The sequence below is a fragment of the Phalangium opilio genome, unplaced genomic scaffold, assembly GCF_054372755.1.
Source record: "Phalangium opilio isolate 3A_F unplaced genomic scaffold, DU_Popi_V2 ptg000048l_1, whole genome shotgun sequence".
Lineage (NCBI taxonomy): Eukaryota > Metazoa > Arthropoda > Arachnida > Opiliones > Phalangiidae > Phalangium > Phalangium opilio.
Window position 1 is genome coordinate 140548 of NW_028324170.1, and position 21553 is coordinate 162100.

General features: G+C 38.7%; 1 protein-coding gene across 3 annotated transcripts in view; it reads left to right on the forward strand.

Annotated features, from left to right (window-relative positions):
• Positions 1-21553, forward strand: part of LOC149673422 (uncharacterized) — a 41066-nt gene that overhangs the window by 3567 nt on the left and 15946 nt on the right. The window contains exons 1-2 of one of the 3 annotated variants that reach the window (XM_089838982.1): positions 13148-13184; positions 15488-15801. In XM_089838982.1, coding sequence (XP_089695108.1) covers positions 13163-13184; positions 15488-15801 — 336 coding nt within the window. In that variant the 5' untranslated portion in view covers positions 13148-13162. Of the gene's footprint in view, positions 1-13147; positions 13185-15270; positions 15397-15487; positions 15802-21553 lie in introns of those variants that run through there. The other 2 variants (XM_089838983.1, XM_089838981.1) reach the window with 2 other exon arrangements.

The window sequence follows — 21553 nt, forward strand, 5'->3', positions numbered from 1 at the left end:
TAGCGAAATAGCCCGGCCTCCTTTTACGTCCCCCCTTGTATTTTGAAAGGGGGACTCGGACTATGGCGCGCCAATATTTAGGCATCTTATACCCTCTCCCTAGTAAACTAGATATCACTTCTTGCTACCAGCCTTATTGGAACAGTCGACATGTTTTTCTTATGGAGCCTATATTCCTTTAATGCATTTTTGAAGAAAAAGAATTAATTACTGCCCTCAAATACAAGTATTTTCTCAAAGCCTTTGCCTTTGATTGTTTTAAGTATAAAGCTATTATATAAAAGCCCTAATTGTTACTGTGTAATACTAACTCTCTTGAGTTTTGAAAGCTAATGGGTCTTTGTGTTGTCGAGTTTACATTCCAAGAACATAGCTCTCTCACTCTCTCACTCCCTGTTTCTCTAGAACTACGGATGGTCCCCTTTGTAGTAGTAATTTGGGGAAAGTTTTGCTTGAAACAATAGGTATAACATGCTGTCGAAATTTGCCGCCCCCCCCACCCTACGGCTCCCAACTCCGTTCTCTTATAATCCATCTTGCTCTTTCTACAAGACTTGTTGGGTCTGTATTGAGTTTTTTAGTCGCGCCTCCGAAATTATTTTAAACGAAGGTTATGTGATTGTTACTGTTGTATTTGTAGTTGTGGTTGAAGTTGTATATACATACAGGGTGTTTCTGATAAGTCTGCCATAAGTTTTTAATTAAGAGGGATGTTCGTTGGTCGATTTTGAGTCATATTCGATCACATTTTGCCCTCCTGGGCACTGTTTTCGAGTTTTGATTTTAAGAGTGTTTTAAGGATGACCCCTTAATTAAATTAGAAATCATTATCTTTCAGTTTCTTAATTAAATTCAAGGGTTCAACCGTTAAAAATAATTAAATTTTAGGGGTCATCCGTTAAAAATAATAGAATTTTAGGGGTCATCCGTTAAAAATAATAGAATTTTAGGGGTCATCCGTTAAAAATAATTAAATTTTAGGGGTCATCCGTTAAAAATAATTAAATTTTAGGGGTCATCCGTTAAAAATAATTAAATTCAAGGGGTCAACCGTTAAAAAATGATTAAATTCAAGGGGTCAACCGTTAGAAAATGATTAAATTTAAGGGGTCAACCGTTAGAAAATGATTAAATTCAAGGGGTCAACCTTTAAAAAATGTTTAAATTCAAGGGGTCAACCTTTAAAAAATAATTAAATTCTATATTTGACCTTTGGAATATTAAAACAACCAAACTCTTGTAATTCCGAAGAGAACTAGAAGTAATATCAGTTTTTGCAACCCCTAATTTATTAATTTTAGGATATTGGTCTTCGCCTTGAACTCTTTCTTATTTGATAGGGCTTGACGCAGTTTTTAAGCTATTTTTTTTTTGTTTCGTTGCATGTCAAATATTGACGTAACGAACGGGTGTCTAGTTCTCATTAAAGGACTTTAATTATATTTTGGCGTAACAACTCCTCCCCGAAGCTTGAATACAGCCGTTAAGCGTCTAGCGAATTTCCTGCGCTCCCTCAGTCTCTCTTTGTACCTTTACTATATTAGAAATTATGCATGAAGGCGAGCGTGTGATTGTAATGTAATATTTGCGAAGTGCCCACGAGATTTTAACCAAAAAAAAAAAAAAATGACATAGCCATAACTTCCCTGTCCCTGAAGGATTCGTACACATTTATTTACCCTAGTTTTTCAGTTGACCAATGTCCATTTCGCGAATTCACTAAACAAATAAAAAACCATTACTTTTGAAAGGGATAGTGACATGAGATAAATAAAATTATTTTAGAAACAAAGTATTTGAACCCAGTTACCCACCATTTTTCACCAATGTGCATTTCGCCAATTTACTAAAAGCAATTACTTTTTGAAGGGATAGTGACTATGACGTAGTCGTAGTTTGTAATTGATTTTAGGTGCTGTTACTATACCACGTTAACATTTTTTCGTAATTATCACATGCTGGCCTTGTTGTTAAGCTCCGTAACCTTTTTGGAACCGAATGCATTATATTTAGGAATAGGTTTTTGGGTTGGCCACGGTTTGGTTTCTCTACTTGACTCCCTAGGTGGCGCGCGTCGTAGGATTTCACTGATAAGATGTTAGTTACATTCTGGTTAAAGTTCGAACCCCTCTGACCCTCTGCGGGGTCATTGAAAGACGCCGACTGTCTGGTCTAATGGTCTTGTCTACAAAACAGGCCATCAGCCAAAATTCTCTCCCCTCAAGCTCAGGAAATTCAGGATAAGGAAGCCCTATAGAGGAGGAATACACAAACCATCCATTTTAGGCCAGTTTTAGCCAACTACAAAGGTTTCTTTATACTCTCGGATCATAAACATAAGTCAACAAAAGCCCCCTAATAAGTTCCAGGTCCTTTTTACGAAAGTACTGCGTGGTAACTTTCGATTTTCCCTAGAGTTGGAGTCTTTGTATTATTAGTAGTAAATAGAAAAAAGAGAAAGTGAACAAATGAAACTTAAGGCTAATGAAAGCCTTCAATTAACTCCCCTAGTATACCGTTTGTAGGCGGTAAATATTTTTACATAATCTGCTACAACGAAATTTCTCATGATCTCACACCGTCCTATCTCTTGCCTCGGTTTTTTGGCAACCATATTGGAAGTCTTCAACTAAATCCATACAATTTATACTACTAATATTGACGTCACGTCCCTGTAGCTCCTCCCCTCTCAGTACCAATCTATAGAGCTATATCAGTTGAAGGCGGGGAAACGTCACAGTTGCGCCTTCCAATAAACGTAGCCGGTTTTCACCCTCCCTCTGTGCGGGTTGCTGAAGAACTCCATTCTAAATTTCGCTCGCAATAAGGCGCCTAGGCGGGGACTGGCGAAACCCCGCCCCCAAAACTATCTCCCCCCCCCCGAATTGAAATGCCTCTACTGACTCAGTGTTAACTGCCTTACTTTCCGTTGTTTCTATTTGCCCTTGATATTATTCACCAGACAGAATTAAATTCCAGAAGTTAGCATTTTCTCTCTATGAAAACCCCCACCCCATCTTGGATGGCTTGAACCATACTACCATAGTATAGCTAGAGAGGGCGCGAGATAATTGTGGAACTAACAGATTTGAAACAAAGTTTTTAATCATTTCCCTGGAGGAACAAACAATCTCTGTCCTCATACCTCTCCCAAGTAGAGATTAGTGTTCCTCCGTCCGTCCGTTGTCGGTCTTAAGAACCGCATTCTTACCCGTAATATCTTAAGTATATACATAGTAGTAGGAAAAAAGCGCCACCACGAACTTAAGCCTTGGTCGTGTACGTACCAAACCCAGGTGTCAAATCTCCGTAATGGATGACGCGCGTCAGACATGAAAACATCAACACATTCATCAGAGATCCCCCCGCGCTTGCGCTGTAGTACAGGGTGTAACAAAAGGTCTGGTACAACCGACGTACTCTGGGAAATCAATTTTGAGAGTCGAAAATGTAACTTCGATGACATTTTGCCCCTAAGCTTAGACCATTTTTTACAAGTTATGATTAGATTATTTTAAGGATGACTCCTTAAATTAGCATTGTTATCTCAATTGTGACGTCAGTGCCTAGGTAAAACGTTACGGGCTCGACTTTGGCAATGTGCGGCCATGTTTGGTACTTAACTGCTTTGGTAATTCTATGGGCAAATAGCATTGGTGACGTCACACTAAGCCTTTTCTGAGAGATGGCTCTATTTCTTCCTTTTATTTAAGGGGTCATCCGTAAATCAAAAACTTGTAAACGATGTCCCTTGTTTCACAATATTGTAGAAGTTACATTTTCCACTGAAAATTGATTTGCCATAGTCTGGTACGACGTCAAATTTCTCATGACTTCATGTGACCTCTTACCTCGGTTTTTGGCGACCTCGACAGCTCAGGCCATACAATTTAGACTACCAATATTGACTTCAACGTCCCCCCCCCGGTAGCTCCTCCCCTCTCAGTACCGCTGGTCCTACCATCCTCGCTTTTTGCAAACACCCTGTATTTTCACCGTCTTGACTTTAGCACGTGCTTATCACTAGCGGGCGCGGGCGCGCGCGCGCGTCAAAAGATAGTACCATCAAGTATTATACGAAAGATAGTCCTCAAAGAGGAACCAGCACCAATCGCGGCCACGCCCATCTAATCTTCTCGTCAAGAAAGTGGACGCGCGTCCGTTCTCCAATATATATTTTTTTTTGGGGGTTGCATTTACACTTTAATGGCGGGAAAAAAGGGGGTGAATTTTTTTGGAAGAATGAGCCGATAGTTAGGCTTAAAGAAAAATAATACACTTTAGTAGTATAGTTTGGTGAAAAGGTATTTTTAGGTTTAACATTAAAGCTGGCTGGCTGGCTAGTCCTCCTTGGCAGCTTGAAAGTTAGTTCGTGATGAACGGAAAGATTAGGGCTTTAAAAAAGTTAGTTGCAAATGGGCGTGGTTAACGACGTCATCGCGTGCCACTATTGGTTGAGTGATTAAATGGCAGTCAGGGAATATATATATATACCCCCTTTTTTTATTACTATTCTTTTGGACACGCACGAATGGAAAAACTTTGTTGTCCAAACTACATTTTTTTTCTTCTTCTTTACCCAAAGCTATGGTAACTTTAATGTTTTTTTTTCTTACGCCTGTGCATTGTTAATGTTATTTATTTGCCCCTAATTACTACTATTATTATTAGTTTTATTTTAAAAAAAAATGCGAGTATTTTTCTCACTTTTGGTTTGATCAGGGATAGATTTAGTTTTAGAAGTAGGAATGGAGAACAGAGTAAGTAGTCTGGGCGCGCGTCAAAGTCCCGGACCCCCTTCCCCAGGACGGGGGGTATGAAAGAAGAGGCGTGTCATAGCGACAGAGGTAAAAAGGAATTACCTCCGTATTTTTCGACGTCCCCGCATCAGCAACGTCATCAAAACGTAGTTTTAAGTGAGCCAATAAGATAATTTAAACTTTTCGTTACGTGTTGGAGGGAGGGGCTCTATACTGGGTGGTCTATGAGTCGGGCTAAACTAACCGCCGTTCTCCATTCCTACTTCCAAAATTAAATCTATCCCTGGTTTGATATAAATATTATCACTTGCTCGGCTTAACCCTATTTCTTAACCTCTCTATCAATTCAAATCTCAATGCCGATGTAGTGTTAATGTTACTCGTCTATGATGTTAACCCTTTGGGATAAGACCTCCCTGAAGAATCTGAAAGACAGTGCTAATTTAGGGAAAAGCTGTCATTGTACATTTTCAACTCAAAATTTATTTCCCATAGAACCATCTCCTTTTACTTCATTTCAACAGCAATTTACACAATATGTTTTTTTCACTTTGATATGACTTAGATCATGGTATCACCTGCTCGGCCTTACTTTATTACTTATTTCTTTAATCTCTCTATCAAATCAGACGGATAAGGTTAAGTCAAACGAAACTAATTACAAAATATCCTCATGATCATTAAGATTTAGGCGTTTGATACCTTGATATCATTAAAAAGAAAAGTATTTTTTAAAAAATTCAGGGTGTGACGTTTAAAACTTGTCCGATCCGGAAAGCGGAATTCCTATTTTTTCAAAAATTTTTCATTCGCTCCAAAGGTTTTCAAACTTTATCCTTTTATCTATTGGAAAATTGCAATTGTTACTTCATGGATATTAAATCGTGTATGGGACGGGAAAACTTTATAATTTCTTAAAAAAGGTGGCAAGACTGAACGAAATACAAGGGTTTTATTGGCGATTTTATGACATTTTTTCACAAGGACCACCCTTTTATGATTGTAGCGTTTTACGTATGACCCCTTAATGTACCTTAGCATTGCCCTTTTTCGTTGCTAGTCCTCTTTATGATTATAAAGTCCATGGATCGCCTCTAGATTATCTCTTTCTCTCTCTCTTATTCCTTTCAATTCACTTTTTTTCTTTTCTCTCTTTTTAACGATTATGATAAGGAATAATTGCAAATCCCTGATTGACTGCCGCTTTGTCCCTAGGGTCCTTTACAATTAAGGGAATGCCCCAAGGCATGCTGGGAAAGGGGATTACATCATTTACATGAAACCATTTTCAATAGTTACCTTCGTTAAATGACCTCTTATTTTTAAGATACCGGATTAAATTACTAAATCTACCATAAGTTACCTGATTAAATTGCTTAAAGTACCATACGTTACCGGATTAGATTAGTATAAAGTACCATAAGTTACCGGATTAGATTAGTATAAAGTACCATAAGTTACCGGATTAGATTAGTATAAAGTACCATAAGTTACCGGATTAGATTAGTATAAAGTACCATAAGTTACCGGATTAGATTAGTATAAAGTACCATAAGTTACCGGAATAGATTACTATAAATTACCATAAGTTACCGGATTAGATTGCTATAAAGTAGCATAAGTTACCGGATTAGATTGCTATAAAGTAGCATAAGTTACCGGATTAGATTGCTATAAAGTAGCATAAGTTACCGGATTAGATTACTATAAAGTACCATAAGTTACCGGATTAGATTACTATAAAGTACCATAAGTTACCGGATTAGATTACTATAAAGTACCATAAGTTACCGGATTAGATTACTATAAAGTACCATAAGTTACCGGATTAGATTACTATAAAGTACCATAAGTTACCGGATTAGATTACTATAAAGTACCATAAGTTACCGGATTAGATTACTATAAAGTACCATAAGTTACCGGAATGGATTACTAAAAGTACCATAAGTTACCGGAATAGATTACTATGAACTACCATAAGTTACAGTAATAGATTACCATGAACTACCATAAGTTACAGTAATAGATTACTATGAACTACCAGAAGTTACCGATTTTAATTACTACAAACTACCATACGTTACCTACTTAAATTACCATTAGTTACCAACGATAATTTAAACTAATTTCTAACCTTTTGTCTTTAAACCCTCAAAAGATCTCTACTCCCCTTTATGTTTGAAATTTTCGGCCACACGGTGAAGGGGGGGGCGTGGCATTTTCAAAATTGATTTCGGGACATCTTTAGGGACTTTTTTTTACTTTTAACTTTTAAGGAGCGTCTTTACCCTCGTGATGGCTGCCAGGGGTTATCCTCGTGGCTCCAGTAGTCTGTTATTTTGGTTTTTGAGCTCACACTGTGCGTGTGTCAAGGGTCGAGATGGGGCCCTTTAAAAAAGAGGACCGGGGGCAGACAGGAAGGCGCGAAAAGCTGAAAAAAAAAAAACGAAAATGCGATTATAAAATTTCGCCCTCTGTGTGTGAGAGTTTTTCTATGCTAGCCCCAAAACCAAACCCCCTTTGCGAGTCTAGGGATAGTATATGCAATTTTTTTTAAATATATATATATATATGTACATTTTTTTCAACAGGAGTTTGAGTTATTTTAAAGGTGGCTTTTAAAGAGAGCCCCTGCTTTATAGGTGCTGTAAATTTAGAGTGAAATTTTGATGATACTTAGATTTAAAAGGCGTTATGCGAAGCCTTACAACAACCGATGGGGGAATATATATAAATTTTTTTCTCTACGAAGTTTGAAGCTATTTTTTTTACCAACATAGGCGCGCAGTTGATTATGATAAATTGAAGCGAAGTAACAAGCACGATATTATTTAGGAGTAAACAGGTTGATTTCTTACCATACATATATATTTAATAACAATACCAGTAGAGATATTAATATTAACGTATTATTAGCGTATGAAGGTCAGGTAATTAATTTTAATTTTAATTTCGGAGATTACAATTTAAAGGTAGATGAAATGAATTAATTTCATAGCTATTACTGTTCAAAGGTAGGCGTGGGAGGAGAATATACCTGACTTCATATGTTAATTTGGTTGCAAAAATAATAATTTCGTCTTTGCAATTTGAATTTTTCCTCTGTAAAATTACAGGACTACATACCATTATTATTATTATTTGGGCCACTTTTCGTAAAATCGACATTAACATCAGTCCGATTCCCCCCTCTTGGTATTAAAACAATGCAGCCGGTATTTGCTTAAATTCCCATACCACGTTAAGGCAAATCTGTTGTATATTTTAACTGCAAATTCCGGCTGAATTCCTTATCTCTGTGGGGTTTGGATGCTCTGCCTTCCTCTCTCTCTCTCTCTAATCGATTTTCCTCCTCCTTCACTCACTGACTGGGTCCCCTGCATCGATTCCGGCAAATACCTAGAGATGATCCCACTCTTAGTACGCGATGCTTATAATCCCTGCTATCTACGTTGTTATCGTAAGGACCGTATGGAATTCTCACCTTGAAATGAACCCCCCCCCCCTTACCAAATCTAGTCTGGTTGATATTTAGCTATCCGGGTCTCCTTACCCCATCAGTGTTAACTCCAGGGGAGCTTCCTTGTCTAGACTAAAAGACTTATAATCATTTACTTATGTATCGTAATTATCTTTAATGGAAATAATTAAGTTAGTAAGACACGATGAAATCTAATCTATGATAATAATTATTTTTATTTTTAAACGTATTCCCAGATCAATCAATGCCTCAAACAAATGAGCACTGAATTCCATGAGAAAGGGTTAGGTAATGTTAAAGAAGCTAGAGAGAAAGTGTAATTTCTTAGACATTATACTGGTTACCATAGAAGGCTTTCATTAACCTCTCCATAAGTTCTTAAGATATGTTCCTACTATAAGTTTGTCACTGGTTACAAACTGGAGCTTGTCATGAAGTGATTGAAGTAGGTCATAGATTCGAGGTAAAGCGAAGTAGGCCCGCTGTCAAAGGCTTAGTAATGCAAACTAAATAGGACCTAGATGGAAAGCCTGCAAAATTAACCACCGAGTGTAGCACATCATTTCTCGCTTCCATCGTTCTCGAACTGGTTATCTCGAGCTGTTAAGGCTCGTTTTCATAGGCGCGAGTTGCGTGAAAATTTCGAGCGAAAGCGGAAACGTTCGAAAAAAATACATTACCGCTCGTATTCAAGCTCGTGAAGCGTGAGCGTTTTCGAATTTTCTAGCTTCTATGAAAACGAGCCTTAAGTCTCTATAGCATTACGAATTATAGTTAGTGTCATACTTATGGAACATATCACTTATAAACTTATGACATCTCCAAGTACCTAGCTTTTATTATTATTATTATTATTATTTCTATAGGTGTATTTGATATATTTGAAGAACTACGTTACTAAAATCGTGTCATAAACCCTTTAATAATAATATCTGAAAAAATTGTAGATGAAAATAGGCGAGAATATTTTTTGTAAGTTAAAATTCTTTTGTCTCAGGAACGGGTTATTTAGGGCGATATCTTGGTTAGAGTTACTCAACTAGAAACGAATTGAAACTGACTGCTTTTCCGTTTCCATGGCAACCCCAAATCTTCTATCTTCTTTTTTCTCTCTCTCTCCTCTCTTTCCAATATAACTTCCAAGAACTTCTTCCCAAGGAGAAAAAGGTTCTGGCCCACCCTCTCTCTCCCTCTTTTTTTTGTCGCAGAAAGAGAGAATTTTCTTACGTATAGCTTACTTGCTCTTGCTCTCGCGCTTGGTGTAATATAAAATTTAAGGTGACAGTTTTTTTTCTTTTTTTTTGCAATACCGGAGCTCTTATTTACCGGTGAGATATTTCTTTTTAAACAAGATATTCCATTTCCTAGGAAAAAAATTAGTTTCGAAAGGTTTTTCTTTTTTTCTTTGGATGAAGTTTTTTTTTCTTGTTGAATTATATCTGACGTATAGAGGGGAAGGGATATTAATTTAATTTAATTTAATTAATTTTAAATTACACGCGTGATTTGGGTTGGGGTCAAAGGTTGTTATATAATGTTGACTCGATACAGACGTTTCCAAAGTTTAGTTATTATAAGTTAAATTCTTTTGGTTGTATCTCGGCCTCTAATAGACCAATAAGAGTGGTATACTAAGAAGCGATATCTAGTTTACTAGGGAGAAGGTTTAAGATGCTGCCGAAGTATTCGCGCCGTGCCATAGTCCCAGTCCCTCTTTCAAAATACAAGAGGGGACGTAAAACGAGGCCCCGGGCTATTTCGCCTCTCCTCAGTCGGAAAATATGACTGTAATTTTCCGTCATTCGCGTCGCGCTGACGTGAGTTTTCAAGAACCAATGAGATGCTGGTTGTAATTTAGAGGCGTGGATTAACTCCGGGGTACCTACGTTTGAACTGGAGATAAAGCTAGATTATAAATGTGGCGAATTTATACCTTCTCCCTAATAAACTAGATATCACTTCTTGATAGCACTAGAGGCAGCCCAAGCTCACTGCATGTTCGTGAGAGACAAGCCAACTCGGTCATGCCTCTAGCGGTCTCTCCTGGCGCGAGGGAAATTATCCAATATGGAGGTATGTCCCTGAAAGTTTTTTTCCCTGACTGTAATATTCGTATTGATCTATTCTATACTATATACTCTTCAATCTAAAAGCCAACGCGAAGAAATGAGTTAGGATTTTTAAAAAGTAACTGCGAGGTTTAAAGGTCAATCGGACTCCATTGTTCCTCCTTTGATCATCTCTAATAGGAAATTGCCTCATTTCCGGAATCCTGACGACTTTTTTTTTATCAATCAATTGATTTAACTTTGGGAAAGAAGAATGTACCTAAAGATCAAAAGACAAATCCGGTAATATTAGCCCTTCACAGAGATAAAATATTTGAAGAAATAACTAACGTCTTGCAGTCTATACTTCTTTACGTATCTTTCAAGTAGGGACTTGGCAGTACTACGTCATGCAACGTCAGGCTACCGTGCTTAAAAACATACCAGGAAGAAGGGCTTATTTAGCTTTCATTCTTTAAAAAAACATGTCCCTATTGCCAGAGTTCTGACGTCCCAGACCCTCACCTTTTTACCTGTAACCCTAAAAATTCTCAGGATAACGTAATCCGTACCAAGAAGCGATATCTAGTTTATTAGGGGGAAGGTATAAACTCGCCACATTTATAATCTAGCTTTATCTCCAGTCCAAAAGACGTAGGTCTGGAGCTAATCCACGCCTCTAAATTACAACCAGCCAGCATCTCATTGGTTCTTGAAAACTCACGTCAGCGCGACGCGAATGACGGAAAATTACAGTCATATTTTCCGACTGAGGAGAGGGCGAGAGGCGAAATAGCCCGGCCTTCTTTTACGTCCCCCCTTGTATTTTGAAAGGGGGACTGGGACTATGGCACGGCGCGAATACTTAGGCATCTTAAACCTTCTTCCTAGTAAACTAGATATCGCTTCTTGTCCGTACTTTGTATTAATGCATTAATGTTAAAACTTAACGTATATTTTGTAGTTAATTCGTGTGGGTCGGGAATTTTTGTAAACCTGTTCCTTATAGTGACGTCACGAAATTCTTCAAGTTTATTTTATTTTTTTGTTTTTTTTTTCTTTGCATAATTTTTTTTTTATTTTTGCTTGTAAAAAAACTAGTCCCTCAACATCCTGACAAGAAACGTTTTTGGTATTTTTTTTCTTCCTAAAATATACTTTGAATAAAATATTTCGTGACTTGCGCACTCGCTTCAAGTGGGATGGGGTTTTTATTTTCTTCTTGTTTAATATAAGTCCTTGAGAAAGTTGCTACAGAAGTATTTTTTTTTTTTGAAAAACCCTTAAATTCTAAAACTGACCGAGTTTTTTTTTATAAATTTAAGTTGTAATGCTTTACCTTTAGCCTAAGGTCCGGGGTAGTTGTACGTTTTAATGTTAAGACTGTTTAAGACCACCGTGGAATTTGTTTTACTATGAACAAGATGACCCAAGAGTTACGTGTATTTTATACCTATTGAAAGCCCTTCAGTTGATTTACCTTTCATTAGATCCTAGTCCACAAACACATATTAAGAGATAAATTGGTCAAACACCACTCTGTTTTGAAGAAAGGGTCCCATAGATGTTTCATAATCTTGTCTTTATAAATTTCAATATCTGGGACTTCAACCAATCGACATTTTCAGTCTTTGTCTACCAGGGATAGATTTAATTTTAGAAGTAGGAATGGAGAACGGTTAGTATTTACTTCAGTCCGACTCATAGCCCAGTAAAGAGCCCCTCCCTTCAACACGAAACGAAAAGTTTAAATTATCTTATTGGCTCAGTTAAACTACATTTTGATGACGTTGCTGACGGGGAAGGCGAAAAATACCTCTGTCGCTATGACCCGCCTCTTCTTTCATACCCCTCCGTCACGTGGAAGGGGGGTCCTTGACTTTGACGCGCGCCCAGACTACTCTATTCTCCATTCCTACTTCCAAAATTAAATCTATCCCTGGACAGTTAATTTTTTTCTCCAGTAATCTTAAATATATGTTGCTAAAAATAGTTTTAAATTTCAGAAAATTCAAATCAAAATTGATATTAATTTGAAAAAAAAAATGTTTTAATTTATACCAATATCAATTACGGGCCAAGTGTTAATTGGGTATCATTAATTTGACGCAACTCGGATAAGTAATCAGTTATAACACTATCATCTAAAGTTTTCGTTTGATTTTTTTCAATCCAAAGTTAAATTTAATATATTGAGAAATCATTCCTTTCATTTGCAGTATCGCCCATCAAGAACAATCGTAAAAAATACTACTAGATAAGCTAAGGGTGTATTGATACTCTACGTTTAAACGCCGTAAGCGTAAAAGTAGTTCTTGCATATGTATTATCACATGACCTTGGTTTAGAAAAATCTATCATATTTAATTATAGACGAGCACGAGTTTTAGGAACTTGAACCTTTGTGGGCGGTTATTGTATAATACGCGAAACCAAGGAGAATGTGTGCATACTCTTCTTATTTCCACTCCATTTACGGAGTATCCTCCCTACGTGGTTAGAGAGAATAGAGATATATTGTAGTCGTAGAGAAAATTAGCGTAGTAGAGGAAAAATTTAGGGCGGGAAAGAATTGGCAGCGAATAGCCGCGCGCTTTGCTCCGATCCGAACACGCTAGACTGCTTGGCGCTTGGCAAAAACTGTACAGGTGCTGCTGCTGCTCCATGACTATGTACGCTGACTATACGTACATACATACGGGTTGTTAGGGTTAGCTAATTTTATTATTATATAGACGCTTTGAACCTTTCTAGTGCCTTTTCTCGAGTTCAGGTTTGGACGCGTATTGGACGGTTTATAGCACTTCTTTTGGAAAAGCCAGTGTTTGTGAAAGCCAAATCTTTTTGGGACTATATTTTTTATTTTACATATGGATCGTTACTATGAAACAGGCGAGAAAGTTTTTCATTAATTTATTAATTGTTATATTAGTATTTGTTTGTTTATATATTTATTTTGGGCATCGGTTTATTTTTAATTTAATTTTATTTACTTTAGTTGTAAGTGATGTATAGTAAACTATAGCCTTTTATACATAGTTAATTCAGACTTGGAGGATTGATACCATTTACACAAGGAGGCAAGGTTACATGGCGGACAAAGTGCAGACTTACCAAGTAGCCTGCATGGTCTCCTGCAGTGTTTTTTAAATGGTATGAACCCTACTAGTCTGAAATCTAACACAACACATGGATAATTCATACTCATTTACACCAGGAGACCGGGCTACCTTGAGGACAAAAATCCGTCTGCTTTTGTCTTACAGGTTACAGGTAGCCGATCTTCTGGTGTAGTTGTAAATGGTATGAATCCTCCATGTGTGTCAGAGGATAATAACTGTTATATAATCCTAAAAGGGGTGTCCTCTTAGGGTTTAAATTTCCAGTGTTCTGATGTCCCAAAATTAAGAATAATTTATTTTTGTATGTTTAATAATGTTATTCCCAATTTTCAAAAGTACTGGTGGTGCCCGTTGGACAGAATACATTTAAATTGGTAGAGTTTTGACCATTGAAACTAGACCAATATTCTGATTTCCCCCTTCTTAACTGGAACTAATTATTTCGTCTCGCGTTATGCTGTGCACAAGTATTTAGTTTTGGTATGTACCGTTGGACAGATTTGTGTTTCTATTTTTGGACTCGATAATCCGTCATACCCCAGTAAAGGTGATAGCTTGAATCGTGGTGTCTAACATTGTCACGAAATCACACGCCTATACTACTAGAGTCAACGGGGAATTAACATTGTATTTGTAGAGAGAAATGTCCCACCCCATTTTACTTATCTGTTGATGAACGTTTTTATTTGGCTTCCTTTGTGGGAAGGGAGGTAACCTATTAATAATCCTTCAGAGGAGGTATCTAGTTGATTTTCAAGTTATTCTTCACGGATTAGCGCTCTTTTGTTCCTGGCTTCTTCACGCACTCTCTCTCTGTGTGTGATCATGACGTCATTACAACGACCCCGCCCTATATTAACCTTGAATTCCCCCAACCTCATCTAGCTACCTCAAGTGTGATTTCTTTCGTGGAATTTTCTCCGCTCAAAGTCAAGGGTGCCAATTATGTAGCGTTGTATTTTAAAAGCAATGCCAACAATTTCAACCTCCCAAGCTATAGTTTGCATAATACCATAAGTTTATAAGATTTGTGCCATAAGTGTGACACTAGCTATACTTCGTAATGCTAGAGACTTACAGCTCGAGCTAGATGGAGAACAATCGAGAATGGTGGTTAGTTTTGCGGGACTTCCATTAGTCCTATGCAATCTGTACTAAGCCTTTGACAGCGCCTCACCAGGCGTCGCTTTACCTCGAATCTATGATCTACCTCATTCACTTCATGACAAGCTCCATTTTGTAACCAGAGATTAACAAACTTATGGTGGTAACATATCTTATGAACTTACGGTGTAAGTGATACGAGTAAAATTGTAAAAATATCGACTCTTACTGTAAAGGCCTCTCTCTCTATTGGTCAGTTTGTTTAGTATACTGCGGCCATACCTAGATTGTTCGATTTTCTTTGAGTTATACTGACCTCTCTTGAGTCGGAGCTAAGCAAGGTTTATGTTATTTTTCCTTCTATAGTTTGAAAGGGAAACTTTTTGTAATCGTAAAAGACGGGCGGCAAGCGGACTGGTGGTGGTCGCTTTTTGCTGAACAACGACGGTCTTCTCCCTCTCTCGCTTGAATCGCGAAGTGTGTGTGTGTAGTGTACCTTTACTGACTATGTCCTTCTCGTGCGCTTGTGTCTTGGCTGGTTGCCCGAGCGTGCGCTCTCACGAACCAAGGCCAAGGTGAAGGACGTTGCGCCTTCGCCCACCCCACCCCTCCACTCTACCCCATTCCCCGTATCGGTACACCGTCCTGGATATTAACCATTCTCTTTTACGTCGGCGCGTAGCTTCAGAGAGAGAGAGAGAGCGAGAGAAGCTAGCTAGCTTGCCTGCTCCTGGAGAGATAGAAATTCTTTCTCATTCTTGAGAGAGGAAGAGAGAGGGCGAAAGAGAGAGAGAGATAGGTATAGGGAAAAAGATTCCGTTTTGGTTTAGTGATTGTATTTTTAGTTCAAAGAGATTTGATGAAAAGTACCATTTACGGTATATTGTTATTTTTATTTTGATTTGATTTAATTTGAATTCTTTCTCGATTCTCAATTGGTTTTTTGGCGTTGTTTCTTTCCGTTTATAGAAAAGCAGCAAATAAAGACAAGCAAGAGTAATATTTCGGGTCAATCATCAACATCGTTCGCGTCTTCACTCTCGTCCAATAGCGGTGGTGGTAGTAGTGGTGGTGGTGGTTCGAATAATTCGGCTCTTTCCGGTGGCGGTGCTTCGTACATCCGGCGGACTGGTTCCTTGGACACGCTGTACCTGGCTGCTACCGGCAACGCCACTAGCGCCGTTTCAACCTCACTAGCGGCCGCGTCAAGCAGAGAAGCCGCCTCGCTTTTGTCATTGTATGGAGGTTACTGCGGACGACTCATGGTCGACAGAGCAACGCAGGTAAGACCGCAATTTACTTCATTTATTTATTTTAATGCTTCATTATGTTTGTGGGGTAACTCGTACCGTAATCGTTTTCGGTCGATGTGTTTGTAGAGTTTAAACGGGGATTTACTGCCGAAATTGTAATATTTCCATAGTAACTTGGGTTTTTGCTCGAAATTGTAGCATATCCAGGAGTATCTTGGGTATTCGGTTGAAATTGTAACGTATCCAGTCGTAACTTGGGTTTTTGCTCGAAATTGTAGCATATCCAGGAGTATCTTGGGTATTCGGTTGAAATTGTAACGTATCCAGTCGTAACTTGGGTTTTCGGTCTAAATTGTAACAAATGCAGTAGTAACTTAGGTGTTCGGTCGAAATTGTTGTTACATATCCAGTAGAAAATTGGGTTTTCGGTCTAGGTAGTAACATATCCAGTAGTATCTTGGGTGTTCGGTCGAAATTGTAACAAATGCAGTAGTAACTTGAGTTTTCGGTCGAAATTGTTGTTACACTTCCAGTAGTAAATTGGGTTTTCGGTCCAAATTGTAACATATGCAGTAGTATCTTGGGTGTTCGGTCGAAATTGTAACATATGCAGTAGCATCTTGGGTGTTTGGTCGAAATTGTAACATATGCAGTAGTATCTTTGGTGTTCGGTCGAAATTGTAACAAATGCAGTAGTATCTTTGGTGTTCGGTCGAAATTGTAACAAATGCAGTAGTATCTTTGGTGTTCGGTCGAAATTGTAACAAATGCAGTAGTAACTTGGGTGTTCGGTCGAAATTGTTGTTACACATCCAGTAGTAAATTGGGTTTTCGGTCGAAATTGTAACATATGCAGTAGTAACTTAATTGGGTTTTGGGTCGAAATTGTATTGGTGGCATGTATAAGTCTATACCCAACAGTAACCTGGGTCGAAATTGTAACATATGCAGTAGTAACTTAATTGGGTTTTGGGTCGAAATTGTATTGGTGGCATGTATAAGTCTATACCCAACAGTAACCTGGGTCGAAATTTTAACATATCCAACTGTAAATTGGGTTATTGGTTGAAATTGTAATTGTCAATTAGGTTAAGGAGTCAAGGACTACGTTCAGTCTGATTCCTTTTAAACTTAAAAAGAATAGTCGATAATCCTTTAAAAAGTAAAAACTGTACAATTTTTAGTGTATTCCAAAATCATTACGTAGGTAACATAGCTTTAGTGTTTATAATCGTTTCCTGTCGATTTTTGTTCAAAAAATTCTTTTCGGGAGTACTGGTATATAGTTAGAAATAACCTTGGTCGTGTCACGTGTACCGCGGCAGCGGTGGTGGTATGTAATATTATGCCTGAGATAGTATGTCGTAATCGTGAATTCGACGCCCCATACTGATTTTTATTCCCAAGCTCTAGGTCTAATGGATGCCTTTCCTTTCATATACATAGTTTACAGACACAGGAGGATTCATACCATTTACACCAGGAGGACAAACTGTTTGACGGACGAAGTGCAGTATACCAAGTAGCCTTGAATCCTGGTGTAAATGGTATCAATTCTCCTAGCCGAATATGTTTTAATGGATAGATTGCGAGCTAGAGTAAAAGAGGCTTGCTTCATGCTTCGAAAGAAAAATAAAATAATAATAAAAAGAAGAAAAAAAACCCCTAAACGAAAATTGACTTCGTGAAAATGTATAAGGCGAAAATCTAGTACCCTCCACCAAAGAATTCCATTTCAACACGATGTAGGCAAGGCACCTGCTTCATAAATTTGACGTAACGTGTATTTTTATAAATAGGACAATTACAATTTATAAAGTGAAGTAAAATCTGGTTGGCTGAAAAATATTCGGATGTTAAGTTTCTACTTTGGGGAAATGTTTTTGGTAAGAGAAGTGGTCTACCCCTTGGGGTAAAAAAAGAAAGAAACCTCCTTGCTTGATTAGAGGAGAGTGGATTCTCTCTCTCTCTGTTTCGTACTCTTTTCGGTCCGTCTTCAAGGTCGAGATTTTTTGTAAACGTCTTTAAAAATTTCTTGAATTGCAAAGAAAATTCTAGATGAAAAACCTCTTATGATAAATGTACTTACTTACGGGCTTGCCACAGAACATGCAGGGTTCATACAAACCTGGAAAAATCAGGGAAATAAATAGTTGACAAAAACCTCATGGAAAATTCAGTGAAATTTAGAATTTTTAGTAAAATTCAGGGAAATCAGGGAGAAAGTTGCGTCAAACAGTTGCCGAGTAATTAAGCAAAATGTTCAAAAACATGCCATAGGAATAGCATCACACCCAACTTTGAAGGCTCATAACTCTGGTGCTACTAGAGATACCGGGATGTCCTTTGAGTATGTTATACAAATACAAATAGAAGTGGCTTTGAAATTAGGAAAGGAAAATGAGTCCTTATAGGTCAGCCTCATGGAGTTTCCAAATGAAAAATCAAAATCTGCATGTTACTTCTGTAGATGATGTAATATATTTATTGATAATTTTTTTGGCATTCATGGCAGTAGGGATGTCAGTGAAACAATACTTGACCCGGTCATATATGGACAACTTAATTCGTTTATTACAAATAGAGAAACCAACATACTTAGGCCAGGGTATCTTATCTCTCTCTCCGTCTCACCAAGAAGCTCCGACAGAGGGCAGTGCGAGTTGGTTAGCCACCCTCCGGACTCCGTCTGGCGTTGCTTCTTGGCGAGAGAGAGAGAATACCCCAATAGCGGCCTCGCCCCTGTGTATTGGTTAAGAATTTGTCTATTCTGTCCCGTCTTTATAGTAACTATGGAGTCCATGAGCTATCCCCGTAAGCTCCTACAGAGATAAGATAGAGTTCCTATTAATTAACTTGAACTTCCCGTTGGTCCATAGTATAGTCCTCCTCCATCCGTACACTCCCCCGCAGAGATGATATCAAGATCTCGCTAGAGTTGTCTCGTCTCCTCCCTCCTATCTTGGTATACGAAGACGTGAAATCAAATACTTTGAATCTTATACCTTACTTCCTGCCTATCTTATAATATACCCCATATCAGAAGTGAGATGAGACCAGAAGTACTGAGCTAACCAAATTCTTCACTCGGCGAAGGTGAATATTCTTGATAACACAAGAGCGGTTGGCCCTCTAGTAGCGGTTTCTGAATTTTCCCTCCAAAACGTGAGACGCTCGCGGTGGTAGACGGCCGAACTAGATTCAAGGAGCCGCGCCCGTGTCCGCAGCTTTAGGTTGAGGGGAAGGGGGTAGGAAATGTTTTTGGAACTCGACCAATTTTTTTCTCAGTAGTGTAGGCGCGTGGGAAGCGGCATAAAATCCTCAAATTTGTTCACTAGTGCCAGGATCTGCTACCAATGCTAGAGCCCTTCACTTCTAGTCTCATTTCACTTCTGCCCATATTAATAAACCACGGTACGTTGTTACAAATTCTCAACCGGTACTGGCGGGAAATTGTCCGGGTAGGTCGATCGTTTAGACGACTAGATTTTGTTTGTTTGTTTGTTTTCCGAGATTAGATCTTATACATAGTTTTCAGGCTAGGAGGATTCATACCATTTACACAAGGAGGCTCGACTCCGTGCACCGTGGAGTGAAAAGCCTGGACTCCTGGTGTAAATGGTATGAATCCTTCTAGTCTGAAAACTATGTATAGCAAAAGCAAATAGAAATTAAAGAAAGTGGGACGGTAAAGAGAGCGTCATTATAGCGAGTGCAACCGATTACAATTTTTCAGCCATTCATGTTTGCAATTGCTATGATTATAATTTCCAAGAAGCAAAAATATACAATTATTTTCTATCGAATTCCCGAATCAATGCCTAAGTTTAGTTAGATTTTCGTCACAAAGAAATTACAAAGTAAAGCGTTGATTGGTCTCTATCCAAAGAAGCTAGAGAGAAAGAGATCGTAACTTGGAGAGAGTATGTCGTAAACATCATGCTGGGTACCCCGTCACTTTTTTTAGCTATATGTCTTTGGTCTTGCATGTCAACTCGTGGGGAAGTGAAATTTCTCCCCCCCCCTTCCTGGTGGGGTTGGGCTTTCGCCCTCTATACATGTATAAGGTTGACGGGGGCCTAACCTTCCTGGCAACCTATTTTTGAATGATGACCCGCGTGGAAGAACGCCATGGACGTCGAAGCCTTCGCCAGGATGGCTTTGATGACAATAAGTTAATGGACGCGAAACTAGCCGAAAGTTTTCATCAAAATGGTCCATACAATATCGGTTGACATTGGATATAAAGGCGGGGTAAGGTACAACCAGGGTTTCTAGGCGCCGTTAAGCGACGACGTTTCTCGGTATCCATTCTTTTATGTAGGTCGTCGGGGCTGGATGATCATAACACTTAAAGTAGATGGCCTTTCTACCCGGTAATGACTAACCTTTTTCTTCTCGAAGCTGTTAGCTCGTAATCTATCTACTCTCCACGTGGGTAAGTGGGTGGGGAGGGGCAATTGCCCCACCAGGGTAACCCCCGCTATGCCCCCACTATCAAACCTTTCAACAAAATCCTGCGCGGGAACCTCAGATCGCTTTTTTGGACCTACATCGGTGAGCTCTGTTAAGTTGATCGCTTTCACGGTACCCATGGATATCCTGTGTTTTTTATTCAAAGTTGTTTATCTCTGTCCCTGGTTCATGTAGGTCCATGTTTTTGGTGTCATTAGATAAAGGAATGTTAGGACTATCACAATCTTAAGGGATTTCCCTGGAGTTGTTTTCAAAGTTGAGTTTTAACGTATCGAAGTTGTGGGTCATGTGGCAAAAATGGATCCTTAGTTTAGGTTGTTTATCTCTACCACAAGTTCATGTTGGTCCATGTTTTTAGTTTCATTGGATGGAGGGCAATTAGGACTTATCTCATTCTGAAGGAATATCCGGTGAAAATGTTATTAAACTATAGGATTATGAACTTATGACGACCCAAACAAAGTTGGTTAAAGTGGCGATCCCCTTGAAACTAACGCGTTTTTTTCTCTCTCCAAAATTTCTCTACAACAAAGAGTGGGTAATAGGTACAGAATGGGCCCCGTGGTTCGCCCCCAGCTGTGATAAAATAGGCTTAGGTATAGCAAGCCCCCTATTGAAAAGTTCCCAGATCAGGGAAGAAGTAGTAGAAGGAGGCCCAAACCCGAAATTACCTTTTTAGACCAAAGGCCTTGTCAAAAAACCCTGCATTGGCCAACACCACCACCACCACCACCGCCGCGTGATCGGTTTATATCCATGCCAAGGCTTAGCGTGGGGGCCAAAGAAGTGAGAAAGGTTATGGAATATAGACCCCGGGGCCAGCTGTTATGTAGGCGGAAGATCGGTGGTATACGTTCATTCGATAGGAAAAAAAACGAAAACTCCAGAGGTCAATATATTGGAAACCCAACAATTTCCTTTGCCCCCTCGACCATTCAAACGTCATCGGACCAAAGGGAAATTTGCCTTAAAGGAAGAGGGGGGGGGGGAATCGGTACGAGCCCTGCGTGTGTCTCTTGTTAGGGAACACCTTGTTGCAAAACCAAAATCGAGGAGTCAAACATTTGTTTCGTTATTTTAAAACGTTTCGTCGGAGTTCACTGACACAGTTAAAATCTGCGCAAACGTTTAGAAAACTGGCAGCCATTTTATCCTTTACTAAAAACCAGAAGTGAGATGAGACTAGAAGTGAAGGGCTCTAGCATTGATAGTAGATACTGGCACTATTGAACAAATTTGAGGATTTTAAGCCGCTTCCCACGCGCCTACACTAGAGAGAAAAAATTGGTCGAGTTCCAAAAACATT